This window comes from Echinops telfairi, unplaced genomic scaffold (assembly GCF_000313985.2).
Source record: "Echinops telfairi isolate 266 unplaced genomic scaffold, ASM31398v2 ScPeMD7_7459;HRSCAF=8497, whole genome shotgun sequence".
Lineage (NCBI taxonomy): Eukaryota > Metazoa > Chordata > Mammalia > Afrosoricida > Tenrecidae > Echinops > Echinops telfairi.
The window spans coordinates 6,285,084-6,306,907 of NW_022111359.1; the positions used below are offsets into that span (position 1 = coordinate 6,285,084).

Consider the following 21,824-nt stretch of genomic DNA (forward strand, 5'->3'; position numbering starts at 1 on the left):
CCCAGCTCACCGCCTCCTGTGGCCCCCGAGGGAGCCAGCACGTCGTCATCGCTGTCGTCCTCGTTGGACGGGGCCACCCCCGGCTCTGGTGCGGGCACCTTGGCTTCCTGCTCCTGCTCCACGTGGCTGCGCAGGGCCAGGATGCGGTGGTGCAGGGCCGCGTACAGCTGGCCCGTGTCCTTGGAGCTGGCCTGGGGGCAGGGGGGTCTGTGAGGCTCCTGAGACGGGCCCTGCCCAATGCCAGGCCCCTCCATCCTCGCAACTGGGAGCCCCTCCCACCCACTGCCCCATGCCTCCGTCTCACCGAGATGAGGAAGACTTTCACGCCCTGGTCCTCGGTGTCCGTGGCGGTGACGCGCACGCTCTTCTCACTGGCCTTGTCGATCTGCATCTGCGCCCACAGCTTGGTGTTGAGGATCAGCCGCAGGCTGCCCTGGGTCCGCATCACTGCAAGGGCAGGCAGCGCCGTCAGCCCCAGCAGTGCTGCAGGACTGGGTGCCTCAGAAGGCTGCACAGGCGGGGGCGCACACTGACCTGAGGTGGGGGCTCTGCCTGCTCCTCAGTCAGGTGCCGAGATGGCGGCTCCCTTTGGGGAAGAGGGTGAGCAGGGACGAGGACGAGGGGGAGGGGCTGGTGGGGAGAGGGCAGGAAACGTCCACCCTGGCTGCGCCCCTGCCCCATCCTCTGGGAGCCCGAGGGAGTGACTGGGAGCAGCCTGCTGTGGGGACTGAGAGATGTGATGTCTGCAGGACCCCGGCTCCGAGTGCCCACTTTCCCTCGGGGACAGGCCTGCTCGAAAGGGTGTGGAGGCTGGGCCAGGGCTTGCAGTGCCTCTAGGGACACAGGCGCAGCACAGGGTCTGGGGTCCTTCTGGGTCCTGGCTCCCATGGCCACTCCTCTGAACCAGCCTCTAGGGCCCACCAGGTCCCCTCAGAGGCTGGAAGTCAAGTACAAGTGGAGGTGGGAGTGAAAAAGGGAGAGTCTGAGGGCCCCTCAGCCATAGGCACCTGGCCCTCCCGTGGAAGAGGGGAGCATTCCCACCACAGCAGATGGAGCGGAAACCCAGAGGGCAGTCCTCGGCTCTGTGCCAACGGCTCCTGCCGTAGGATCAGCCCCATTGCTGTGCTACGGAGACAAGAGGCCACCTCTCCTGAGCCATGAGCAGGGACCATGCATGACCATTGAGAAAAAGAGCCACGAGTGGGATGTGTTCGAGATGCCTGCACAGAGAAGCGGTGTTACAGCATGGAGACCAGAGCCAGAGTGGCCGGCTCTCTGGCCCACTGAGCCTTCAGGCTGCAGGCTGACTTGCAGAATGGGGTGCTCTTCTGTCATTTATTGTGCTAAAAGAGCCTCTTAATTCATGACCGAGCAGGGGAGTGGCCAAGGACTGGAGAGAGGATGCCCACATCAGGCATGGCTGAAAAGAGGCACTGCTGACAAAACTAACATTTCTGATCCTGATTGGTAACCTGCTGGCTTCCCTAGTAATCAAGACAAAACAAGTGAGCAGAGCAGGGCGGGGAAGAGAAATGTTAAACCACACGGAGAGCATCCAAGAATGGAAGTTGAAGAGACAATGACACCCTCCCACACCCTTCCCCCGCAGCAGAGCTGGACCCCTGGCCTCCTGATCGATGAGAAAGCGATGCAGCGTGTGAAGAGTTAGGTGAGTGGTTTGAAGCCATCAGCTGCTCTTGGGGAGAAACATGCGGCAGACTGCTTCCACACAGGTTCAGTCTCAGAAACCCTAGGGCAGCGGTTCTCAGCCTGTGGGGTGCGACTCTTCTGGGGGTCAAATGACCCTTTCATAGGGGTTGCCCCATTCATAATAGTAGCAAAATTATAGTTATGAAGTAGCAGCGAAAATAATTTTATGGTTGGGGGAGGGGCTTCAGCACCACATGAGGAAGGGTATCAAAGGGTGGCAGTGTTAGGAAGGTTGCTCTAGGAAGTGGTTCTACTCTGCCTTAAAGGCTCACTGTGAGTTGGAAGTGACTTGAGGCAGTGGGATTGGGTTGGAAGCTGTGAGAAAATAAGTTTTCGAGGTCACCCACCCACCGTGCCCTCTGGCAGGTCTAGGTATCTAAGACCCGCCTCCACCCACCCTGGGGAGCTCCTGGTAGTGCAGATCGGTCAGTGCTCTCTGGTTTAAGGAAACCTGATGCTGCCTCAGAAGAAAGGCCTGGGCATTTATTTCCAAGTAACCAGCCTTTGGAAACCTTGGGGGTGGGGGTGGGGTAGGACAAGACCGCTACTCAGGTGATGAGGTCACCATGAGTCAGAGCCTGCTCCCAGTCAGGGGCCTGGCTACATGTGTCCAGGCCCACAGATGGTTCCATAGGCAGCACACCCTCAGGAGTGGGTCTTGTGCATTCAAGACAGCCTGTGTGTGAGTGTGTGTGTGTGTACATGCACGCACTACAATAGTGGAAAGAAAAATGAGGGTGGGCCCCAGGGTGGCAGCAGCCATCTCAGGCACCCGCTGCTCCGTGGGTCTGAGGAGGAGTTGGCTCTCCCCTCTGGAAAGCAGGCTTCACCCACCCACCCCAGGGCTGCTCACCTAGCCGGGACTGTAGCGTGCCATCGTCGGCAGAAGCCATGTCGTTGAGTCTGAGCAGCCCGCGGCCTCTCTCCACCCAGGACTGTGAGGCCTTGTCAAAGACAAACAGCTTACACTGGATCTGAAACAGACGGCACCTGGTGAGCAGAGGCCCGCCAGCTACCACGAGAGGCACTGCAGCCAGTGTGGGGAGATGAGGGCCCTGGGGCCCTCTGGCATGGCTGGTGGGGATGCTGAGGGCCTCCCCCACCCCGAGATTGCTCCTCAAATGGCTCAAGGTGGAACCTCCATGTGACCCAGGAATCCCACTCCCAGGGGTGTACCCACGAGAAGTGACAGCACAGGGCCACGCAGAAACGGGTCCCTGTGTGGTCACAGAGCACCACCCCTACAGCCCAGTGTCTGTCAGGAGATGGCCCGGATGCGCAGTAGGAAGGGACAGGGGCGATGACGGATACACGCCGGGTGTGCAAGAACCTAGGAGACACGAAGTTCACTGCGTGGAGGCGGACACACAGGGGCACATCTCACGGGCTCCATGGTGGGCACTTGCCCGGGGGAGGCAGCCCAGATAAGGGGGTCTGACCACCGCACGGACGAAGGACTGCTGAGGGCGTGGAGCGTGTTTGTGAGAGCAAAAGTAACGACGGTGGCAGAACTGTACATGTGGTGAAAACTACCAAAAGGCTAATTTTACGGCATGTGAAAGTGGACCTCAATGAACTGTTATTAAAAACATACAACAAAAAGCCCAAACCACCCCTGACCCTCACACAAAGCCAGCAACGAAGAGTGCTGTGACAAAGGCCAGTCACAGTCACCATGTGCCCTTCACACAAAAAGCCTGCAGGTCCTGGAAGGTGGTGCGTTAGGAAGGGCACCGGCGCAGTCCCTGGAGGAAGACATGGCAGAGGGTGGTCGCAGAGAAAGAGGAAGCCCCTCAAGGACGGGCTGACCCAGGCATTTCCACACTGGACTCAAGCCTAACCATTGTGAGGATGGTGCGGGGCTGGGCACGTTCCCTTCCGAACATTCTGTTGCGCATGCGCCGGCTCCATCACCCCTGCCATCGCCAACAACGGGCTTACACACACTTATGTCCCCGGGAGAGGGAGACAGTGGAGCAAATGTCTGGCTGGATCGGTGACCCCATCCCCACCCTAAACCATGAGCTGTCTGGGTGCCACCATATTTGTCAGTTTTGAGTATCAGAGGAGTTTAGTCTTTGTCGTGATTCAAAATAGCTCCCTTTGCTCAAGGACACTCACCGCACCCCCACCCCCACGTGAGCTCTGAGAAAGTGGCTGGCCGGCCCACAGCCCCCTCACCTGTAGCACATTGCTCTCTGCCTCCTCCCCGGTGATGACCTCCACCTTCTCCAGCAAACACTTCCGGGCTGTCGCCTTGGTGTACGCGGCTGCGGACTCGGCCAGCGACTCTGAAAGGGCACCAGTTGAACAACATGGTCTCGAGGTCACGGGTGCCAGCTGCCTCTGTGACCCGCACCCGGCCCTCTGAGGGAAATATGACGAGGGCTCTATGCCCTAACTTATCACGGAGGGGCTCTGGGAAGCTGGTATTCCGTGGTAGGAAAGCCTCCATTGTGGTTAGTGGGATGGAAGTACGGTCCAGGTTCCCACAGATTCTCCCTTTAACCTCGAAGCTGCCTTGAAGTGAGCATATGGTTGATTACAGAAGCAGACATGACCTTTTGCTCTCTTCCCGCTAGGACACCCAGCCCCTGCCCCTTCCCCCAATGCAGGCATTAGGGTTCCTCACCTGTGAGCTCAGGGACCCTTAGTGTAGACACCGCCCACATTCTGCCGCATGTGAACTACTGAATATGCTACCTATAACTGCCCCAAGACCGGAAAGACTCCCTCTCACTCTTCCAGTTCCATGTGGACCACCAAGAGGAGCTGAGGTGAGCATGCCACCATAAAATGTGTCTGACTCCTTTTATTTTATTCTCCCTCCTATCTTTACCCTCTATAACTACTATAATCTTTATATATCATCGCCGCACATGTGGGAGACCAGGATGCCTGAGCCCTTGCCTCCCAACCCACCCAGCAGCAGGCGAGTCACATACAGGGCCTGAGGAACTTATCTCCCCAGGCTGAAGCCTTCTTCTGTCTACCACAGTGACCTTCAGTCCCTGGTCTGCAGACAGAGGCTTGCTTGGCATGGGCCTCTCCCACCCACCCACCCACCCACTCCCACGGGGGCAGGACTCAGACGCACCTTTCTCAGGGGTGGCCTCCTGGGACGAGGACTCTGAGCCTGACTCGGTGTTTTCCCTGTTGGCATCTGCGCTGGCCTCGTTTAGCTTTGGCGGGCTCTGGGGGTAGACAGAGGTCACGGGGTCAGGGGTCCTGGCAAATGGAGGCCCTACACAAGGACATAGCTTGGCCTGGCGCTGCCGCGGGGCAGTGGCTTCTCTCTTACAGCTCAGAGGACCCACCGGCCCTGGGGATGGGCCCACAAGGGTGCGTGTGTCCAGGTGGAACAAGAACCAAAGGGACGTGGGGGCACCTCTAGCACCTAGGCCAGAGGGTGGGTCGCGCTCCCGGGGAAAGGAGGGTCCCTGGAGCACCGGGTCCGCCCACGCATTGCATGAGTGGGCACAAAGCAGGTAGTCCTGTTTGAGGAAGGGCTAGGGATGACTGGGCCCAGAACGATCCAGCAGCCCCCGTGGGAGGGCTGCCCTGGCATCCCAGCAGCACCAAGAGGCACTGTCCTTCCAGCTGGCTGAGTGGGAGGGAGCAGAGGCTCCAACTGGCGGCAGACTGAGGGTGATGCTGACAGTGGCTGGCAGATTTGGGGAACAGACAGATATACGCACGCCAGCTTGTACTCCATGACCCCCTGCCCCTCTTTAAGCTGAGCCTGGGCTGGGCCTTCTCTTGCTGGTTTGGTTGGTGGACACATTGCACATGTCCCCCCAGCCTGGGTCACTCACCAACACTCGAGCGCTCATGTTCTGGCCAAACACGAACTTGTTGCCGGCGGTGTCAGCAGTGTTGGTCGAGTTCTCTAAACTGGAGAGAAGACGTGTGTGTATGTTGGGGTGCTGAAGGTGAGGGTCACGTAGACCCAGGGTGGGTCTTGAGAGAGCACCCGACATGCACGGGTGTGACTATCTGACAGCCATTCCTTCCCCGAAGCCCAGAGGCAGAGTTACAGCAGTAAGGGGGAGCTGGCCACCTTGGGAACAGAGCCCAGTTTCACCCCTCAGCGGCAGACTGATCTTTCTGTGGGAGCTCCCGATAGCCCCATGGCAGCTAGAATGAAGCTCAGCCATCACTTGCCACTTTAAGACGTTACTGATCCCAGTGTCTCCCCCGTGCAGGAGTGCGGACATGCACAAGATGTGTGTCATCAAGACAGTGGGCTCCCTATGGGGCCCTCGCTCCACCCACCCGCTCAGACAGGCACATGGCCCTGGGCCATGACCTCCAGAGCACCTGCTGACTCCAGGGGCTCTCTCGCACCTCAGCCGGACCCTGAGGATTCCGGGGCCTGGATCAAAGGTCTCTGACAGTAGCCCCTCCACTCCCTCTGCCCACCCGCACCTGGAACTGATGTACTGGAGGAAGTAGTTTGTCGCAGTTGGCGTTTCTGAGCTGGGGTGCCCGGCATTCTCCACGTCAGCCACGTCTGCATTCTCGTTTATTAACTGGGGGGGAGAGGGCTCACTCAGGACCCAGTGCACCCCCCCTCCACCCAGAGTACAACTTCGAGATGTCACCGTGTGTGTGTGTGTGTGTGTGTGTGTGTGTGTGTGTTGAGAGGGACAACGTTCCCTTAGCACCAGGAGCTACTGCTACCTGATTAAATAGACACCACTCAGTTCTGAGCCCCCACCCTTCCAGACACCAGGACCAGCTCCCGCCTCACCTTCACCCTCATTTGACACAGCCCGAAGGATTCATTCTTGTGACTTAAGGCAAATGAACATACACCCATTCCTGGCTGCTCTCACACTTGCCCTCATGTTCTTTCCCCGCCAGAGACCACCTGCTTTGTGTTCAGGCTCCGCTCTTTGGGTAGGGCGTCCTGTGCACTACCAGGGGCTGCGCTGTGCCCGAGCCCCGCTCCCTCGATGGCAGGCGCTGAAGTGATACTGACTCGTCTCCAGACGTCCTCCACGAGGCAGCCTCTCAGGCTTCTAGGGAAGCTCATGGGCTGACCTGCTGTGAATTCCACAGAAGGCTGTGGCCCATCTATACCACCCCTGGCCCCCGCCTGCAGAACCTGAGGCTGTGGTTCTCAGCTAGGGGAAATTCTGCCCCTGAGGGATGCAGGGTGATGCCTGCAGTTCTAACTTTGGGGTGGAGACCAGGGACTGTGCACAGACCCCAAGGACCCCAGCACCCACAGTCCTGGAAGGCACAGGGAGCCCATCCTGAGGGTCAGGCTCTCCACATCCCATCGCTGACATGAGGGCTGATGTCAACAGACTCCACGGAGGCCTGTCCTCACAGGGTGACAGTGGCAGACCCAAGCCAACCGCAGGAGCAGGTGCTCAGCCTGGCTTCAGGGCACAGCAAGGCTGTGGCGGGGCCAAGTCCTGACACCATGCCAGCGACATGGTTCTTTGCTTCCCAGCCCCCAACTCTTCCAGGAAGTGAGCCCTTCCCAAGGGCACGTGGGCTCCTGCACCCCCAGGCACCTTCACTCTGTCCCTCAGGTTCTGCCCGAAGACAAATGCCTGCTGGGTGGGGTCTTTCTTCTCGCAGTTCTCCTCCATGGCAGGGCTGCCAGACTCGCTTCTGGGGGGCTCTTTCTCCTATTGGAGACACAAAGAAGTGACATGTTTGCCCGGCCAGCAAGGGGCTGCTCCACAGCACAGAGCACGCGCGCTGTGCAGGAATCCCAAAGACTTGGTCAGAAAACTCCTGCTGCAAGGGAGAGACCCAGCAGAGCAGGAGCGGAAGGCCAACACACAGACACCAGCCAGAACCCTCGGTGCTGAGGAGAGCTGACAGGAGCACCAGAAGCCAGCCCACGTGGCCACCAACAGCACCCAATAGACAGACGCGAGGGAATCAACACAACCAGAAGAGCAAAGACCCGCCACAGACAACGGCAGGGCGCGCCCGCAGGAAACCGAGAGCCATACAGACCAGGAGGAGCGTGCCATGTCCGTGGCCAGGATGACAACATGGTGAGATGCCAATACCACCCAAACAGATCTACAGGTGTGATGCAATCCCCATCCCAGCTGCGCTCCTTAGAGATGGAAGAGAGTGACCCTGGAGAGGCAAACCTCACTAAAGAACAAAGTAGGAGGCCACCCTCTTCCAACCTCAGAACCTACTACACTGCCATGGTCATCAAGACAGCTTGACGGGCTGAGAATCCAGAAGACATCAGACAAGACACCAATCTCCAAAATCTACAGAAAGCTTCAAGACCTCAAGGTAAAGACAAATAACCTAATTAAAAAACAGACAGAGGATAGGTACAGACACTCTGCCAAAGATGACACTCAGGTGGCCAAGAACCATGAAGAAATCAGCAGCCATTGGAAAGATAGATGCGGATGAAAACAGTGAGCTACCACCTCGGCCCAGCCTCACAGCAACGTCCACAAACAACACCTGCTGACGAGGGTGCCGGAGAAGGGACTGCTCACACGCACAAACATTGTCGGGTGGTACAGCCGTCCTCAAACCTTGGGAATGGAAGGACCACATGTCCCAGCAATCCCACGACTTGGTGTACGGTCTACAGAACTAAGAGCCACAGCACACATAGACGTGGGCACACGTGTGCCCACTACAGCACTATTCACAATAGCAAAAACAAAGGGGAACAACCCAGATGGCCGTCAGTGGAAGACTGGATAGATGTGAGCTTTGGCACACACACACCACGGGTATTATTCCACGGTAAAGGATAATGGGGAAGCTACAAAACACCCGCCCAAGGATAAACCTGAAGGACTTTATGTTGAGTACAATTAGTCAGTCCCAAATTGGCACAAATACTGTATGCAACAGCTACTGTGAAAAGTCTAGACATGGCTCTCCAAGTAAAAGAACCCCGTTGGGAAAGAGGCCGTGGCTGAAGGGGAAGGCATGGCAATACAAAATTCCGATGTGCTTCTCTTACACAAAGAAAGCTGCCAGATAATTAGGGAAAATAAACAAAACAAAAGCTTCAGGCAGGCTGGGGTGAGGCTGGTAGAGAAGCTGTGATGCTGGGTGTCCCCCCAGGCGTTCCCGAGGGATCTGTGGAAGACAGAAGGCCGTGTTGGTGAGGCATCACTCAGCCCTTGTTGCTGCGGCAGACTGGCAAGGAGCTGACACCTCCGTGTTTCTGACCCGCGTGTCCTCCAGAGTCCGTAGCCACGGACCCCCCAAGGCAGCCTAGAGCTGGCCAATGTGGCCTTTGAAAACTGCATGTCACGCTCAGTGGGTTCCTCAAGCACAGCCTGGTGCCTGGCCCTGGTGGCCTATAGGTGGGGAAGCAGGGCTTCAATAGCAGGACGGGGAGGATCCACGTAGTGAGCCCGGCAGGTCCCCAAGGGGCAGCCTAGGGGCATGGCGGGAGGTGGTGGTGGTGGGGGGCACAGGATCTCCACTGCAAGTAGGTGCCACCCACAGAAGCACAGCTTAGCTACTGGAGGGTGGGACCCTTCCTGTTGTGAAGCAGCCTGGACTCATGTCCCTGGAAGGCTGCACAGAGGCCGGGAGAGCAGGGATGGCAGTGGGGCGGTGGGGGCTGGAGACCACACTGCTTGGGGGTCAGCTTGAGCATCCTTGGGTGTGTGACCTGGGGGAGGAGCAGCCTTTCTGTCAACACTGCAGGGGCAGGGGCAGGCCACCCCAGCGAGGGGTCAGGGATGGGAGCAGCTACAGCTGGTGCTGCCCACACTCAGAGCCATGGAGAGGCTGAGGCTGGATCTCCCTCAAACTCAAGACTACACAGCTGACTGAGTGCCCTCCCAACCCAGTGACCAGTGTCCAAGGGGCAGCGTGCGTGGGACAGCTCAGATTTCCATACCAACAGTGGTTGGATTTAAGCCTCCTGGGGGCTTAAATTAACTGCAAATGATCCTGGAGCCTGCACATCTGCACGTGTGGTGTGTGTGTGAGTGTGTGTGTGCCTACTGCAGGAACCCTCATAGTGACTTGGGGCCAGGCAGACCCCGATTCCTACAGAGCCGAGGCTCTGCCTGCATCACAAGCAGGCTCCTCACTGTATGGTCACCTTAAAGCTGCCGAGGGAAACACATGCCTGGGGCCTCTGCCTTCCCAGGGCCCCAAGGGACTTTAAAAAACAAAAACCCCAAACTATTTCTGAGCCGATTCCCAGGCAAATGTTTTGAACTCAGAGGGACATAGGTAAGTCTGTCTGTCCCCACGGGGCTTCCAGAGCATGGAGACAGAGACACTCCTTCCAGTGTCCCAGGCCACTGGGAATGAGCACTACACCCAGGCAGGGGAATGGCCTGGCTGCAGTACAGTGTGCCTCGGCTCCCGAGCTGACTGGCACCCGCCACCCTCAGGACCAACAACACTGTCCCTGAGCCGGGACAAACCCCTCCAGGGGCCGCACCTCGTCAGCGGGTTCCGAGGGACTCCTCTGCGCAGGGTTGTCAGGCGACGTAGACGTTACGGCCCCCGTGCAGTCTGCTGGGATGCTGAGCCCGTTGGTGCCGCTGCTCGGGACTGGGTGGGAAGACAGCAGGAGTGCTGAGGGTGGAGGAAGGACCTGCCCCGGGCACATGCACCCTGCAGTCCGATTCCTGCTCCTGCCTGCCAATCACTGGGCCGGGCCGGCTGGCAGTGTCACTTTGAGAGAAGGAACTACTTGTGACCACCGTCACTGCTTTGGTTCCACTCCCAGTGAGGCCAGTGACAGAGCAGAGCAAGCTGCCCCAGGGCCCCGAGACAAGTCTTCGGTGGCGCCTGCACCACCAGGCTCCGGAACACCACCATTAAGTCAGAGACTTGATGGGGGGAGGGGGGCGGGGCGCGGGAATGTCTCACAACAACATGAACACCTGAGTGCTTATGTCAAAAAGCACTGGGGACGGTCAATTTGCCGGCTTGTTTGGTGCTGCCAATGAACAGAAAAGGGAGATAAAGAAAATTTGGCTCGTGTATTTTTATTCTTCTAAGCTCTTGAGATCATGACTCTCATAACCGACAATTGGCTTTCCCATTCAGTGTGCGACTACAATCGCTTTGCCGTGTTGGTGGAAAAGGGTATGTTTTGTTGTTGTTTTTTAAGTAACAAAAAGTCCATTACATACATTGAACCACTGAATTGTATGATATGTGAAATGTCAATAAAACTGTTTAAAAAAACTGTTAAAATAATTAAAAAAAAAAGACTTTTTAGAAATAAAAAATAAAGTGAATTATTACAAAAGTGGGCCCCAGAAGGGGCAGTGCTGGGCATTCTGAGGTGCCTGGAAGCCTTGAGAAAAACAGGTGGGGGTGGGGGTGTAGTGTGGTATGTGTGCGCATGTGTGCACAGGGGTAGAGCCACCACCTATCTGTGTGGAGATAGCAGGAACACTGCTACCTGGGGGAGTCCGGCCAAGGTGGGGACTACAAGGAAGCAGGGCTCATGGTGCCCACAACAGGCTCTGGTCCTGATGAGGTCATTGCAGGGGTGCTCATGGGCAGAGCATGGCCCTGGGCTGAGGGCAGCTCCTTACCAGTCCGGGAGGCTGCCTTGGGTTGCGGGGCCTGCAGCACGGCTGGGCGGAGCACGCTTCGCTGCTGCTCCTTGGGCTTCTGGCTAGGGAGACCTGGGAGGCAGGTGGGGGAAGGCCAGTTGGGGGCTCAGACCTCTGGCTGCACTCACAGAGGTGCAGTATACTCTCTTCTCACCTCTCAGGCCCCAGGTGCTCCCCAGGGGCTGAGAGTTTGGCCTGGGGGTGCCCTGAAGGCACCCTCTGAATCTGGTTTTTCTAAGTCGAGAAATGGGGGGTCCAGCCAGCATTAGGAAGGCCAGCAGGGGACAGAATGCTCTGGGAAGCCCTTCCTGGGCTCAGTCCCCGACCCCCCAACCCCAACCCCACATCCCACTTGGTCTACTGACTGGGGGCAGCCTGGTCCCACTTGGCCTACTGGCTAGGGGCAGCCTGGTGGGGTCTTTTCTTTGGCTCCAGGGTCCCCCAGACCATGCCTACCTGCGCTGGGCGCCTGGCCATGGATGAGCGTTGGCGGCTTCAACCGGAACCCACTGCTCTTCTCCTCTGAAAGCACAAGACAGCAGGGAGGGTGGATGAGAGGCTGGGGGGACTTAGCAGAGAACTCTCCGAGTCCAGCAAGCTGTGGGAGCCCAGGGTCAGGCTGGACAGGAGAGTGGTGGACTCTAGGAGGGGCGGGGGACCCTCCCTGCTGGAGGCTCAGCATTTGGCTGACAGCCTTACAGGCAGCCGCTGTGTGGGGGGCCTGCCTCTCAGCAGTCAGAGCAGACATCGGGGGACGGGTGGAGGAGGACAACTTGGTTTCCAGATGTGCTGCTGAGCCTCCCTGCTCCCGTAATGAGAGCCCCGAGGGCCTGGGGGCAGGAGCTCCTGTCCTGAAGTGGGCTCCCTGGGACAGGGAGGCTGAGTTCCAGGGGACAGCAGAGGCCTGGAAGTCTGACTTTAAGCCAGCTAGCGCCCCACTGCTCCTCATGGGCCTCCTGGACTCAGGTGGGGAAGGCAGGGCAGAAGGCCCATCATCTGGGACAGCACAGGCAGTGAGGCTCAGCTTCTGGGTGGGGTGGAGGCACTAGCAGCCTTGCCCAAGAGCTGAGGTCCAGCCCAGCTTTCAGGGCACAAACCCACTCGATTTCTCTACACTGGCAACAAACCACTGAAGGGCGAGGAGGAGAACCCCCTGGTGAACATCAAATCGAGAAGGACCAGCACTGCAGGGAACCAACAGGACCAAAGAGGCGCCACCCCAGCCCTATGAAACTAACAGGCGTCGCTGACGGGCATCGGAGGGTCACCAAACAAGCTTAAAAAAGAAGTACAAGGTGTGTGTGGGGGTGCTTCAGGAAACTCACCCCCAGAGCAACAGTAACCCAGACAGAGGTGGTGCTGACAGAGAGACGGACCCACTGTTTAGGGGCGCAGAACCCAAAGGGCGGCCAGCTGATTCTTCGAGGACACACACCAGCCCCAAGCCCAGTGAGGAGTTGTCCCATGGGGTTTCCTGGGCTGTGACCTTCAGGGGAGAAGATCCCCGGAGCTGCTGTGGGGGCTCAGAGTGGTGTCCTTTTAGTCAGCAGCTGCATGTTTAATTGTTGTCCCACCAGGGCAAACGTGCACAAAGCCACAAAGTCACACGAACTACCTGGGTCAGCTGAGTCCACAAAGACAGCAGACAGATGACCGGTTCTGCCAGGAGGGGAGAGTGGGGAGAATGGAGAGGGAGCCAAAAATGGTCCCGATGGCATGTGATGGTCCCACTACTCTAGGGAGACACAACGCCAAACAAGTATGCCCACAAAGCCCCAGCCTTAAGACACGAAATCCGATCGGAGGCCAGAATGGAGGGCGGGTGGATGGGTGCTCTCACTGTTCTTCTTGGGCAAGGACAGGATGAGAGGGTGGCTCCTGCCCATGACTGGGGCAGGGCTCTAACAGCCTAGAGAGAAGGCTGTGCTAGAAGGGATGTTGCAACACACAAGGAGCCCTGGGGGCACAACAGTTAAGCGCTCGGCCATCAGCCAAAAGCCAAAAAGCACGACGGAGAAAGGCCTGGTCTGCTTCCAGAAGGTGGCCAAGGAAACCCTCCGGGGGAGGCCTGCTCTGTCCCCCAGTGGCCCGGAGTCAGAGTCCAGCTCCAAAGCACCAAGGGGGAAGTCCCCCAACATGAGAGCATTCAAAACCTGGAGGGCAATTTAGGGAACTGCTTCCAATTACGCTGACATTTACAACGCACACCATCCTTAAAGGGTCCCGAAGTGGACTTTGTCTACAGATTTGCGAAATGCAGCAAGGATGGCAGACCAGGCCGGCACCCCAGGAAGCTGGGGCGGGGGACTCAGAAGCCCCTTCCCAGGATAACATGGGCCTGCCCCATTACAACAAAGGCCTCCTCTTCTCAGTTTCCAAACTGTTGCTCCTCCTGAAACCGTCCAAGTGCAGTGCAGAGCAGTACAGCATGGCCAGACTCTGACTGATGCTGGGCTGCACACAGCAGGGGTGGGAGGCGGCCAGGCTGTCGAGCAGGAGGGAGGGGTCACTCCTTCTCTGGCAGCTTCTGCCCTCCAGGGAGTGAAGGAGCATAATGAACCAGAACAGAAGCTGGCTGGGAGCAGATGCTGAAAAGCATCCGGAGAAAGCGCTGGTGGCGAGTGGGCAAGAGCCAGGAGTAGACAGAGAGCTGGTGCTCACTGTTGGAAAGGAGAGAGCTGGGGCGGCACGCATAGGGCTTGTTAGCCACACTAGACTAGAAGTCTTTCTGGGAACCCTGCTTACCTGGAGAGAGGAGGAAGAAAGGCAGAGAGGTGCAGAAACACCCAGATGTTATGAGCACACGCCTGGAGGCTGAGATCCCCCGCTAGCACCCAATATCCCATCTAGGTTTCTAAGTACCTCTCACCCCTAAAAAGGCCCAGGGCTTGGTTAGGAAAGGGTTGATTCCAGGCAGGGTCAGGGTAAGACTAGGCAGTGCCAGGATGTAAGGTAAAGGAGAGCTGAGGAGGGTGCACGTGCTTGCACTGCCACCAACAGATCACCTGCCATCGCACAAATGCAGTTTGTGGTCCCCCAGTAAACACGACTCAGTGACAGCCCTCCCCGCTGGACAGAGCAGCCGTGCCCAGAGCGGGGTCCTAGGCTGTACAACTTCACGGAAGCAGATCTCCAGGCCTTTCTCCTGCTGGGCTCAAGCCCTGAGCTAGCTGCCGAGACTTTACCACTGTGCCAGCAGAGCATAAAGCCAGAAGCTCTAACTGTGGCGAGCCCCTCCTGGCTCCTAATAACCCTACAGGAGAGCAGAGCAGTCCAGAGCGTTTTCCAGGGCTGAGTTCTTATGGAGGAGGCCTGGTTGCTACTAGCTGCGAACCATAGCTCAAGCAGTTCAAACCCTCTAGCAGCTCCTCGGGAAACAGATGAGGTTTTCTATTTCTGCGAACGAAGGGTTTGAGTCTGGGAACCTCCCAGGAGGGTCCCCATGGTGTCAGCTCCAAGGTGGTGAGATCTTTACAGACGCAGACTGCCCCATATTGCTTGGTTGGGGCTGGCGATGGATCGGAATGGCTGACCTGGTTAGCAGCCGAGCTCGTTAGCTGCTGCACCACTAGGGTTGTAGGTCTGCGCTGACACAGCAGGTAAGTGAGAAAGTCAACAGGAGAAGAGGGAGCGTGCCCTCACAGGAGAGGACCAGAGAACTTGTGCGGGGGGTGGGGTGAGGTGGGGGTGGGGGTGCAGACAAGGGGCAAGAAAACCACCACTTGGCACCCTGGCGCCAAGGATAATTACTTCCAGTGCTGCAACCAGCGGGGAAAGTGGGTCCCCACATCTCTCCAGAAAGCACCAACTACAAAGCAGAAGCACAGAGCCTGGCAGCCACCCAACACGTGACCAGTGAAACAACTCCCTCCCTGCCCCCCCACCCCCCACACCCCTGGGTGGAGCTGCACCCAGCTTACTCCTGAGGTCTTCTAGCCACAATGTGGCCTGGCCTGGTCTAACCACGAGGGAGGTCATGCCACACCAACGTGATGGAAGGTTAGGAGCAAGTGGCTTGGCCTGCAAACAGACTAAGGGTATCCGAGGCATGGAGTGGCCACCCCGGCCCCCTGCTCTGCAGGGACGGACGGCATCCCTGGGACCACCGGCCACATGGAATGAGGTCTGGAGGTAAAGCATATTTACAAGGAATTTCTAAATATCTTCACAGGCATTACATTTTTAAAAAATATGAAAAGCTGAAAGGAAGGAGAGGGGAAGGGAGAAAGGAGAAGGGCAGTGGGGCGAAGCTGCTAAATCTTCCTCCATAGATGGCTACACCCAGCTGCCAGCAAACCCCCCACTCCACCCAGCTCAGGGCAGCCCAGCAGGCTAGGCCTGAATCACCCCCGCTCCTCAGGACACTCCTCCCAGCACAGAGGTTCAAGGGCCGAGGGAGGGGCGCCCGAGACACACACTGCAGCTCAAGGGGCAAAGGGAAAATGGTGCCAACCAGCCCAGACCCAGGAGGGATGCCTTGGCATGAGGCTGTGCACAGACTTCTACCTGCCGGGCAAGGGCCCGGTCAACCAATGGACTGACTGACCGACCGACCAACCAACCAACCAACCACCACCTGACTTCCACGGACCTGACAAGGGTGGGCAGGGAGGACGGCTCCAAAGAGCTGCCACTCAAGAGCTGAGTGGGGAGTGGCTGGTGGGTGACTTCACAGATGAACCCGTAAAGTCTGAAGACTCGCCTGGTCCTGGGATACCACCAGAGGGTGGGCTCTCTGGCCACACACAGGGCTCTGAGCCATTTCCTTCTGGTTTCACCCCCCGACCGCCCCCCGCCACCCCCGCGGAGACTGAGCCCAACTACATTTTAACAAGCTCCCCAAGCTTATGAAGCCCTCACCTGGGGATCTGCTATAAGCCTCCCACGGGGACCTTGTTAAACCGTAGGTTCGGATTCAGCCTGTGCGGGTGGAGAGGCCCATTTACAGCGGGGGGTGGGAATGGCAGGCACTGGCGTGGTGCCCTGGCTGTGTGTTTGAAGCCAACAATGGGTTTCTATCCCGAGGGCTGGACTGCAGAACCTGGGCTGTTGCAGGCCTCATGAAACTCTTTATGAGTTCTTCAAGCCCCAAGGGAGACCGGTCAGGAAGTCTGGGAGCTGGCCTCTAGCGAAAAGACCAAAAAAGGCAGGCCCATCAGCTTCAGCGGGACCAGCTGCTCTCTGTAGCTCTCAGCCGGCCATCAGATCGTTTGCTCTGAGCAGAGCCACAGCTTCATCCCGGTTGGAATTTAAAACAGAACGGGGCCAGAGGGGACAGGCCCTCAGCAGTGCTGCGTGACAGCCCTGTGGCTGGCCCCCACCCGGATGTACCTCAGAAGGTCGGCCTTGGGCTCTGCTCCTGAAAGGTCAGTCTCGAAGCCCTCTGGAGCAAAAACAACACAACAAGCTCTCGGGGGCAGTTCTGCCTCACACGCCAGAGTGGGGTCCACCACCACCTTGGGGAGGAGGGGGCGGGGGGTGAGGGGAACGGAGTAGGGGGCCTGCTGCAGCAAGGCCTTTGTGATTTCCTTCTCAGCAAACCTGAGTGTGAGCCTGCACTTAGGTAGGACTTTGGGAACAGCAGGTCGCACACCTGTCTGTTTTGGTTTGTAAATGAACTTGCACACAGAAACAGCCTTGCTGACAGAAACAGAGACCGAAGGGCTTCTTCAGCCTCATCTCCCCTGCTCCCCTGGACCCCAAACCCTCAGGAAGGGAAGGCTGGATTTCTCCTTCTGTACAAGGTGTGTCATGGCAAGGAACGGCAGGGGAGGGAGGGTGGGCTCGGCTCACCTGGTTCTGAGTCAGAATTGCCTGCAGATGACTCACAGAAGGTGGACGGCATGAAGACATTGTTTTTTGATACTGCTGGCCAAGTGGTGCAGGAAGGGGCGGGGACAAGAAGACAGAGGTGAATGAGGGGGACAGATACTCCAGGCCACCTTTCCACAGCACAGGCTCCCCTCCGGCTCTGGGCGTCCCCAAGTCTCTCTTGAGCCTGGGCCTCAGCCTTGCTCCTCTTGTTCACCCAGTGCCACTGCCGTTGAGTCAGAGGGCAGTCAGTCGCCCTACCTGGGATGCTGCTCCTTACAATACCAACTGTGGCCCCAGCCCGCCAACAGGCTCCTACAAATGCAGTGGCCAGGCCAGCACTTCAGATTCTTGAGACCACCCTCCCCCGGCCCCAGCCCATCTTCCACAAAGCCACAGAGCACCAGGGAGGCAGGGTTCCAGTGGGCCCACAAATCAAATGGGCTGGGCCTTGCCCCACCCCCGACTCCTGCCGGATCTCTGAAATGCTGAGCGAGCAGGAAGGACTGCAAGCCATGATCAGGGACTGACAGCTCACTCTCTGTGGGACAGCTGCCTGAGCACGCAGGAGTCTTTTAAAAAGCTGCCCCTGCCTGGACTGCTAACAAATAGGACGGTCCCACTGCCCGGTCAGTGAGCAAAGCAGCAGTCTCTTAGGCATCTCAGGAGCAGGGCTCTCCACCTGGGCGGCCTCCTCCCACACCGGACTCCCACCCCAGGCCTCCAAGTGCTCCAAAGGCCTGGCCAGACTCAGCCGTCAGGGACCCACAGGACTTGCTACTACTGCCAGAAGCACTGCTGGGTGGTGCTGGGGGGTGGTGTGGTGTGTGTGGTGTGTGTGTGTGTCCACACACGCATGCGCATGCACAAGTGTGAGCCTGGGCTGCTCAGTTGGGAGACCCAGTCCCAGGCCTGCTGCTGGCCAATAAGAAGGTAGGTGGGAGTACTACCGTGTATCTGAGTAACAGGGGACTCGGTACTGTCCAATTCCAAGGGACAATATTGACCCATCTTTGCAGTCTCTCTGCACGTGTCACTAGTTTGTGTGTGTGTGTGTGTGTGTGTGTGTGTGTAGTACCTGTGCATTCTGGACAGATTCCCACTGCAGTGATTGCTCGGGCTGGAGTGGTGAAAGGCATTGGGGTTTGGAGGCATGTCTGCCTTTACCTGACTGGGCAGGTGGGAACTGGGTTAAAGATGATGTCCTTTCTCTCTTGACTGGAGGGCAGTAATTCCCATCTTCACGGTCAGAGTCTGCAGAGAATGGTGAGAGAGTCAGACTGTTCTCGCGTTGACACTCAAGATGGTCAAATGTCTGCAGGGTGCCCTTACCTTCTCCCCCTTCTGGACTGGAGCCGCCGGCTGACCTCTGAAACAAGAGTGGAGGCAGGGTGAGTGGGGGTCGGGCGGCCAGCAGGGAGCAAGCACGAGCCCTGCACGTAGGAATGCCACCTCCCACCCTACTCCTCCACAACCACCCCACCCACCACCCCCTGGCTCAGAACCAAGGAGGACGAGTTTACACCAGCTGGGTCACTCCCTATCTGCACAGGTCACCCTCACTGGTGTGCTGCACCTGACCTCCCCTCCCCTCCGCCACCACACAGCCACATGTTGGGCTCGACCCTGCTTGCCAAGGGCTTGCAGGTGGTCCTGGGCAGCTTGAGGGCTCATTCTGCACGGCCGTGTCACACCGGACCCTGGTGGTGGGCTTTCCTGACCTTGGTGTGCCCTGCTGGCTGATCTGCCTTAAGACAAGTTCATCTTTATGGACAGAGGAGAACCCAGCTGCTGTGGGCCAATGTCCAGAGAGCAACTCCAAATGCAGGGGCTGCAGACACCCCTCGGCTCATAGAATGTCTTAGCCTTGATTTTGGAACTTGAAAAGATAGCAATTCACAATAGTCCCCGGAGACAAGCAGTCCTTCCAGAGGGACTCATGTGTCTTCAGAAGCTGGACTTATAAGCAAACCCAGGAGTGTGACCTGCCCTCCTCCTAGAACATCCCACCTGGGAGCAAGCAGAGGAGCCAATTTTCCTTGGGGAGTTGGAAAGGGACCACCCGCCTCGAGGGGCTGGTGGGATTCAGGTCGAGGGCTCTGTGCCCCCGGCAAGACCACAATAACAAGCCCACGGCCTGGAGCCGGAACCTCTGAAAGCAGGGCTGGCACAGCTTTCTGGGAAGGGCTGAGGGCCCGTGCCCGCACCCTGCCTAACATAGGTCTCTGCGTCTGTTCTTTACAACCTTTCCGACGCTCACATGGGCTGCAGAAGCAGGGACAGACCTGTCCTGCTGAGGCTGGGAGCACTCAAGAGGGAGGATGTCCTCAGTGCAGTTGGGAGAAGGGTGTACCACCAGCTCATGCCCAGCCCTATCTCCACGGGTTGGCAGGGAGTGCCTGCTGCATGGGGCTGCACACCTGACACCTAGCCCAGGTGAGGCTCCCAGGCCCCCTGGCTGCTGCGAGAGGATCCTTGGTACCTGATGGGTCCTCTGACCTAGCTTCTGCTACCCTAGGGACTGCTTTTCTGAACCCAATGGGCCGACACCCGTCAGAACCCTGTTGTGGCTCACAAACCACTTCCTCTCTCTCTAGCCCTGTATGGCATGAGGTAAGCTAGACATCTGAGCAGTCGGCTTCTACATCACGTTGTGTCTCCTCCCAGGACTGCAGGCCCTGCTGCCACCGCCTCATCTCAGGTGTGCTCGTGCATAAGTGGGGTGCTCAGTTGCTAAGTGAAAAGTTGGTCCTCTAACCCATCAGAGGCTGTGGGAGAAAGACCTGGTGACCAGCTGCTGACTTCAGCATGGGAAACCGTGGGGGACTCTACTTGGTGCAGGGGCTCCTGGGCCCAGAAACCAGGCATCTCTTCAGCTTTCATTCCAACAAGCACCATCTTGTAATTGTACGTGTCTCTGCGTGTCCTGGTCAGAGCTCTTCTATGTGTTTATATAGGGGCACATGGCCCCAGCTCCCCAACAGACACCGAGTCACATAGCAGCATCTGCCTGAAGGAGCCCTGCTCCACCCTTGCTTCCACAGTGGGTCCCCTCCACCAGCCCAAAGCTCTGCATCCCCCAGCACCCCCGTGGCATCAGCCTTCAGACCCACTTGCTGTGACCCCATTCTCAGTCAGTGCCAGTCCTTCACCCTGAGAGCACTCCCACCACTTCCTGCCCTGCTCTCCTGATACAGCGGGACCATGGTCCTCTCCTTGTCAGGCCCCCACTGCAGGGGTGCTCGGCCAGACCAGAATCAGGCTCCCCTGAGTACCACTCCACAGACATGGCCCTCTGGGTGGCTGGGGTGAGCAGCTCTGGCAAGAGCACCCTAAGAGATATCAAGATATGGTACTGGGGACCTCCCAGGGTCCAAAACGAGTAGGGCAAATTCATGAGAAAGCGCTGCCAGCCACTCTGGGGGCAGCCTCAAGGCTCTTGGGGGCTGTCAGCCCCACAGACACGGCTGCTGGGCGGTCAAGGCCTTTCCCAGGGCATTTGGAGCTGCCCTTAGCCCCAAGCAGGAGAGCGAGTTGAGGGCCACGCCTGGACTGCATGCTGAGGTGCTGTAGAGGCAGAGAGAAGTGGGGGCTGGGAGGCCCACTTCCCCGACCACCTTTCACAAAACAGAATGTGTCACTGTAGAGTTGTGATGGGGTGCCCCACGGAAACCTTCTATCAGGTGGCAGAAGAGAGAAGGCCCTGTGCCACAGGGAGGGGCGAGCCCAGAGAGAACCTGTGGTAGGGCCCTTGCTGCTGCGTGAGCAGCTGGGCCGTGACAGGGACTTCAGGGGCAGCTGTGAGCTCCAGGATTGTGTCTCACAGATGGATGGTGGCCACGAGACCTTCCAATCCCGTGCAGACTGGAGGGTACAAGCCAGCTTCCTCCATCCCCGTGTCCCCAGACCACCATGATTACATGAGACAGAGGCCAGACCCGGCTCACAATGCCAGATGCTCTCACGCTCCACCTGACCCCCTCCTGAGCAGGGCAGACAGACAGAGACAGACAAAACTGAGCAGGGAGGAAGGCTGCAGCTTCCTGGGGTCCCAGGAAACAAGACTAAGAAAGAAAAGTTCTATGTGGAACACATGGGCCCCCTGCAGAAGCAGTGTGGACTTTGGGGAGGAGTCGGGCTGGGATGCTGCAGCAGGAGGATGGGGCAGGAGCACTAGTTGGGAGTCTCACGGAACAAGCAGCACTGGAGAGAGCAGGGACTGCTGGAAGAGTCTGTTGGCTGAGGGGTGAGAAGCTAAATGCTGAGCAGGGGTCCGAGATGGTGCAAGGAGGCTGTTAAGAGCCCGCCTACGCTACCTAGTGGGTCTGATAAGGCAAAGTTAACTCTGGCCAAGCTGGTCGGTCAGGCCAGATCTCTCAGGCCTGTGCATGCGGCTTGGTCTTCAGGCTGTCTCCCAGAGGCAGCAGTGTGTTCCCAGCACTGAACCATCCCCAGCCAGACTGTGGGTGAGACTGGAGGACAACAGGGCTTTTACAAGCAACAAGGAGAGAGTTGCTGTGTAGGACACGACCTTGGGCTTCCTGTCCTGGGGGACCTGGGAGGAGGAGCAGACGAGACGTCTCAGGAGACCTGCTGGTTCACATGGGTGTGGGGTGACCCCAACGTTCTGATGCTAAAGACACAGGCCAGGCTGAAGAGGCAGCTGGGACCAGGTTCTGTCTGGCTTGACTTATGGCCTAACTGACCTCAGAAAGGCTTGCCTTGCCTTCCTCTGCCCAGCAAGGGAGA

The 21,824-nt window shown here is 58.0% G+C and overlaps 1 protein-coding gene across 3 annotated transcripts in view; it reads right to left on the reverse strand.

The window, feature by feature from the left end:
• The window catches only part of RANBP3 (RAN binding protein 3), a 50,992-nt gene that overhangs the window by 167 nt on the left and 29,001 nt on the right, over positions 1-21,824 (reverse strand). For 2 of the 3 annotated variants that reach the window (XM_045300085.1, XM_045300083.1), the window contains 14 exons: positions 18,408-18,444; positions 18,243-18,329; positions 17,058-17,132; positions 11,721-11,786; positions 11,244-11,336; positions 10,133-10,245; positions 7,239-7,355; positions 6,139-6,242; positions 5,526-5,604; positions 4,808-4,904; positions 3,892-4,001; positions 2,564-2,684; positions 305-447; positions 11-191 (listed from right to left, as the gene is read on the reverse strand). In XM_045300085.1, coding sequence (XP_045156020.1) covers positions 11-191; positions 305-447; positions 2,564-2,684; positions 3,892-4,001; positions 4,808-4,904; positions 5,526-5,604; positions 6,139-6,242; positions 7,239-7,355; positions 10,133-10,245; positions 11,244-11,336; positions 11,721-11,786; positions 17,058-17,132; positions 18,243-18,329; positions 18,408-18,444 — 1,423 coding nt within the window. The remainder of the gene's footprint in view (positions 1-10; positions 192-304; positions 448-2,563; positions 2,685-3,891; positions 4,002-4,807; positions 4,905-5,525; positions 5,605-6,138; positions 6,243-7,238; positions 7,356-10,132; positions 10,246-11,243; positions 11,337-11,720; positions 11,787-17,057; positions 17,133-18,242; positions 18,330-18,407; positions 18,445-21,824) is intronic. The other variant, XM_045300084.1, reaches the window with a different exon arrangement.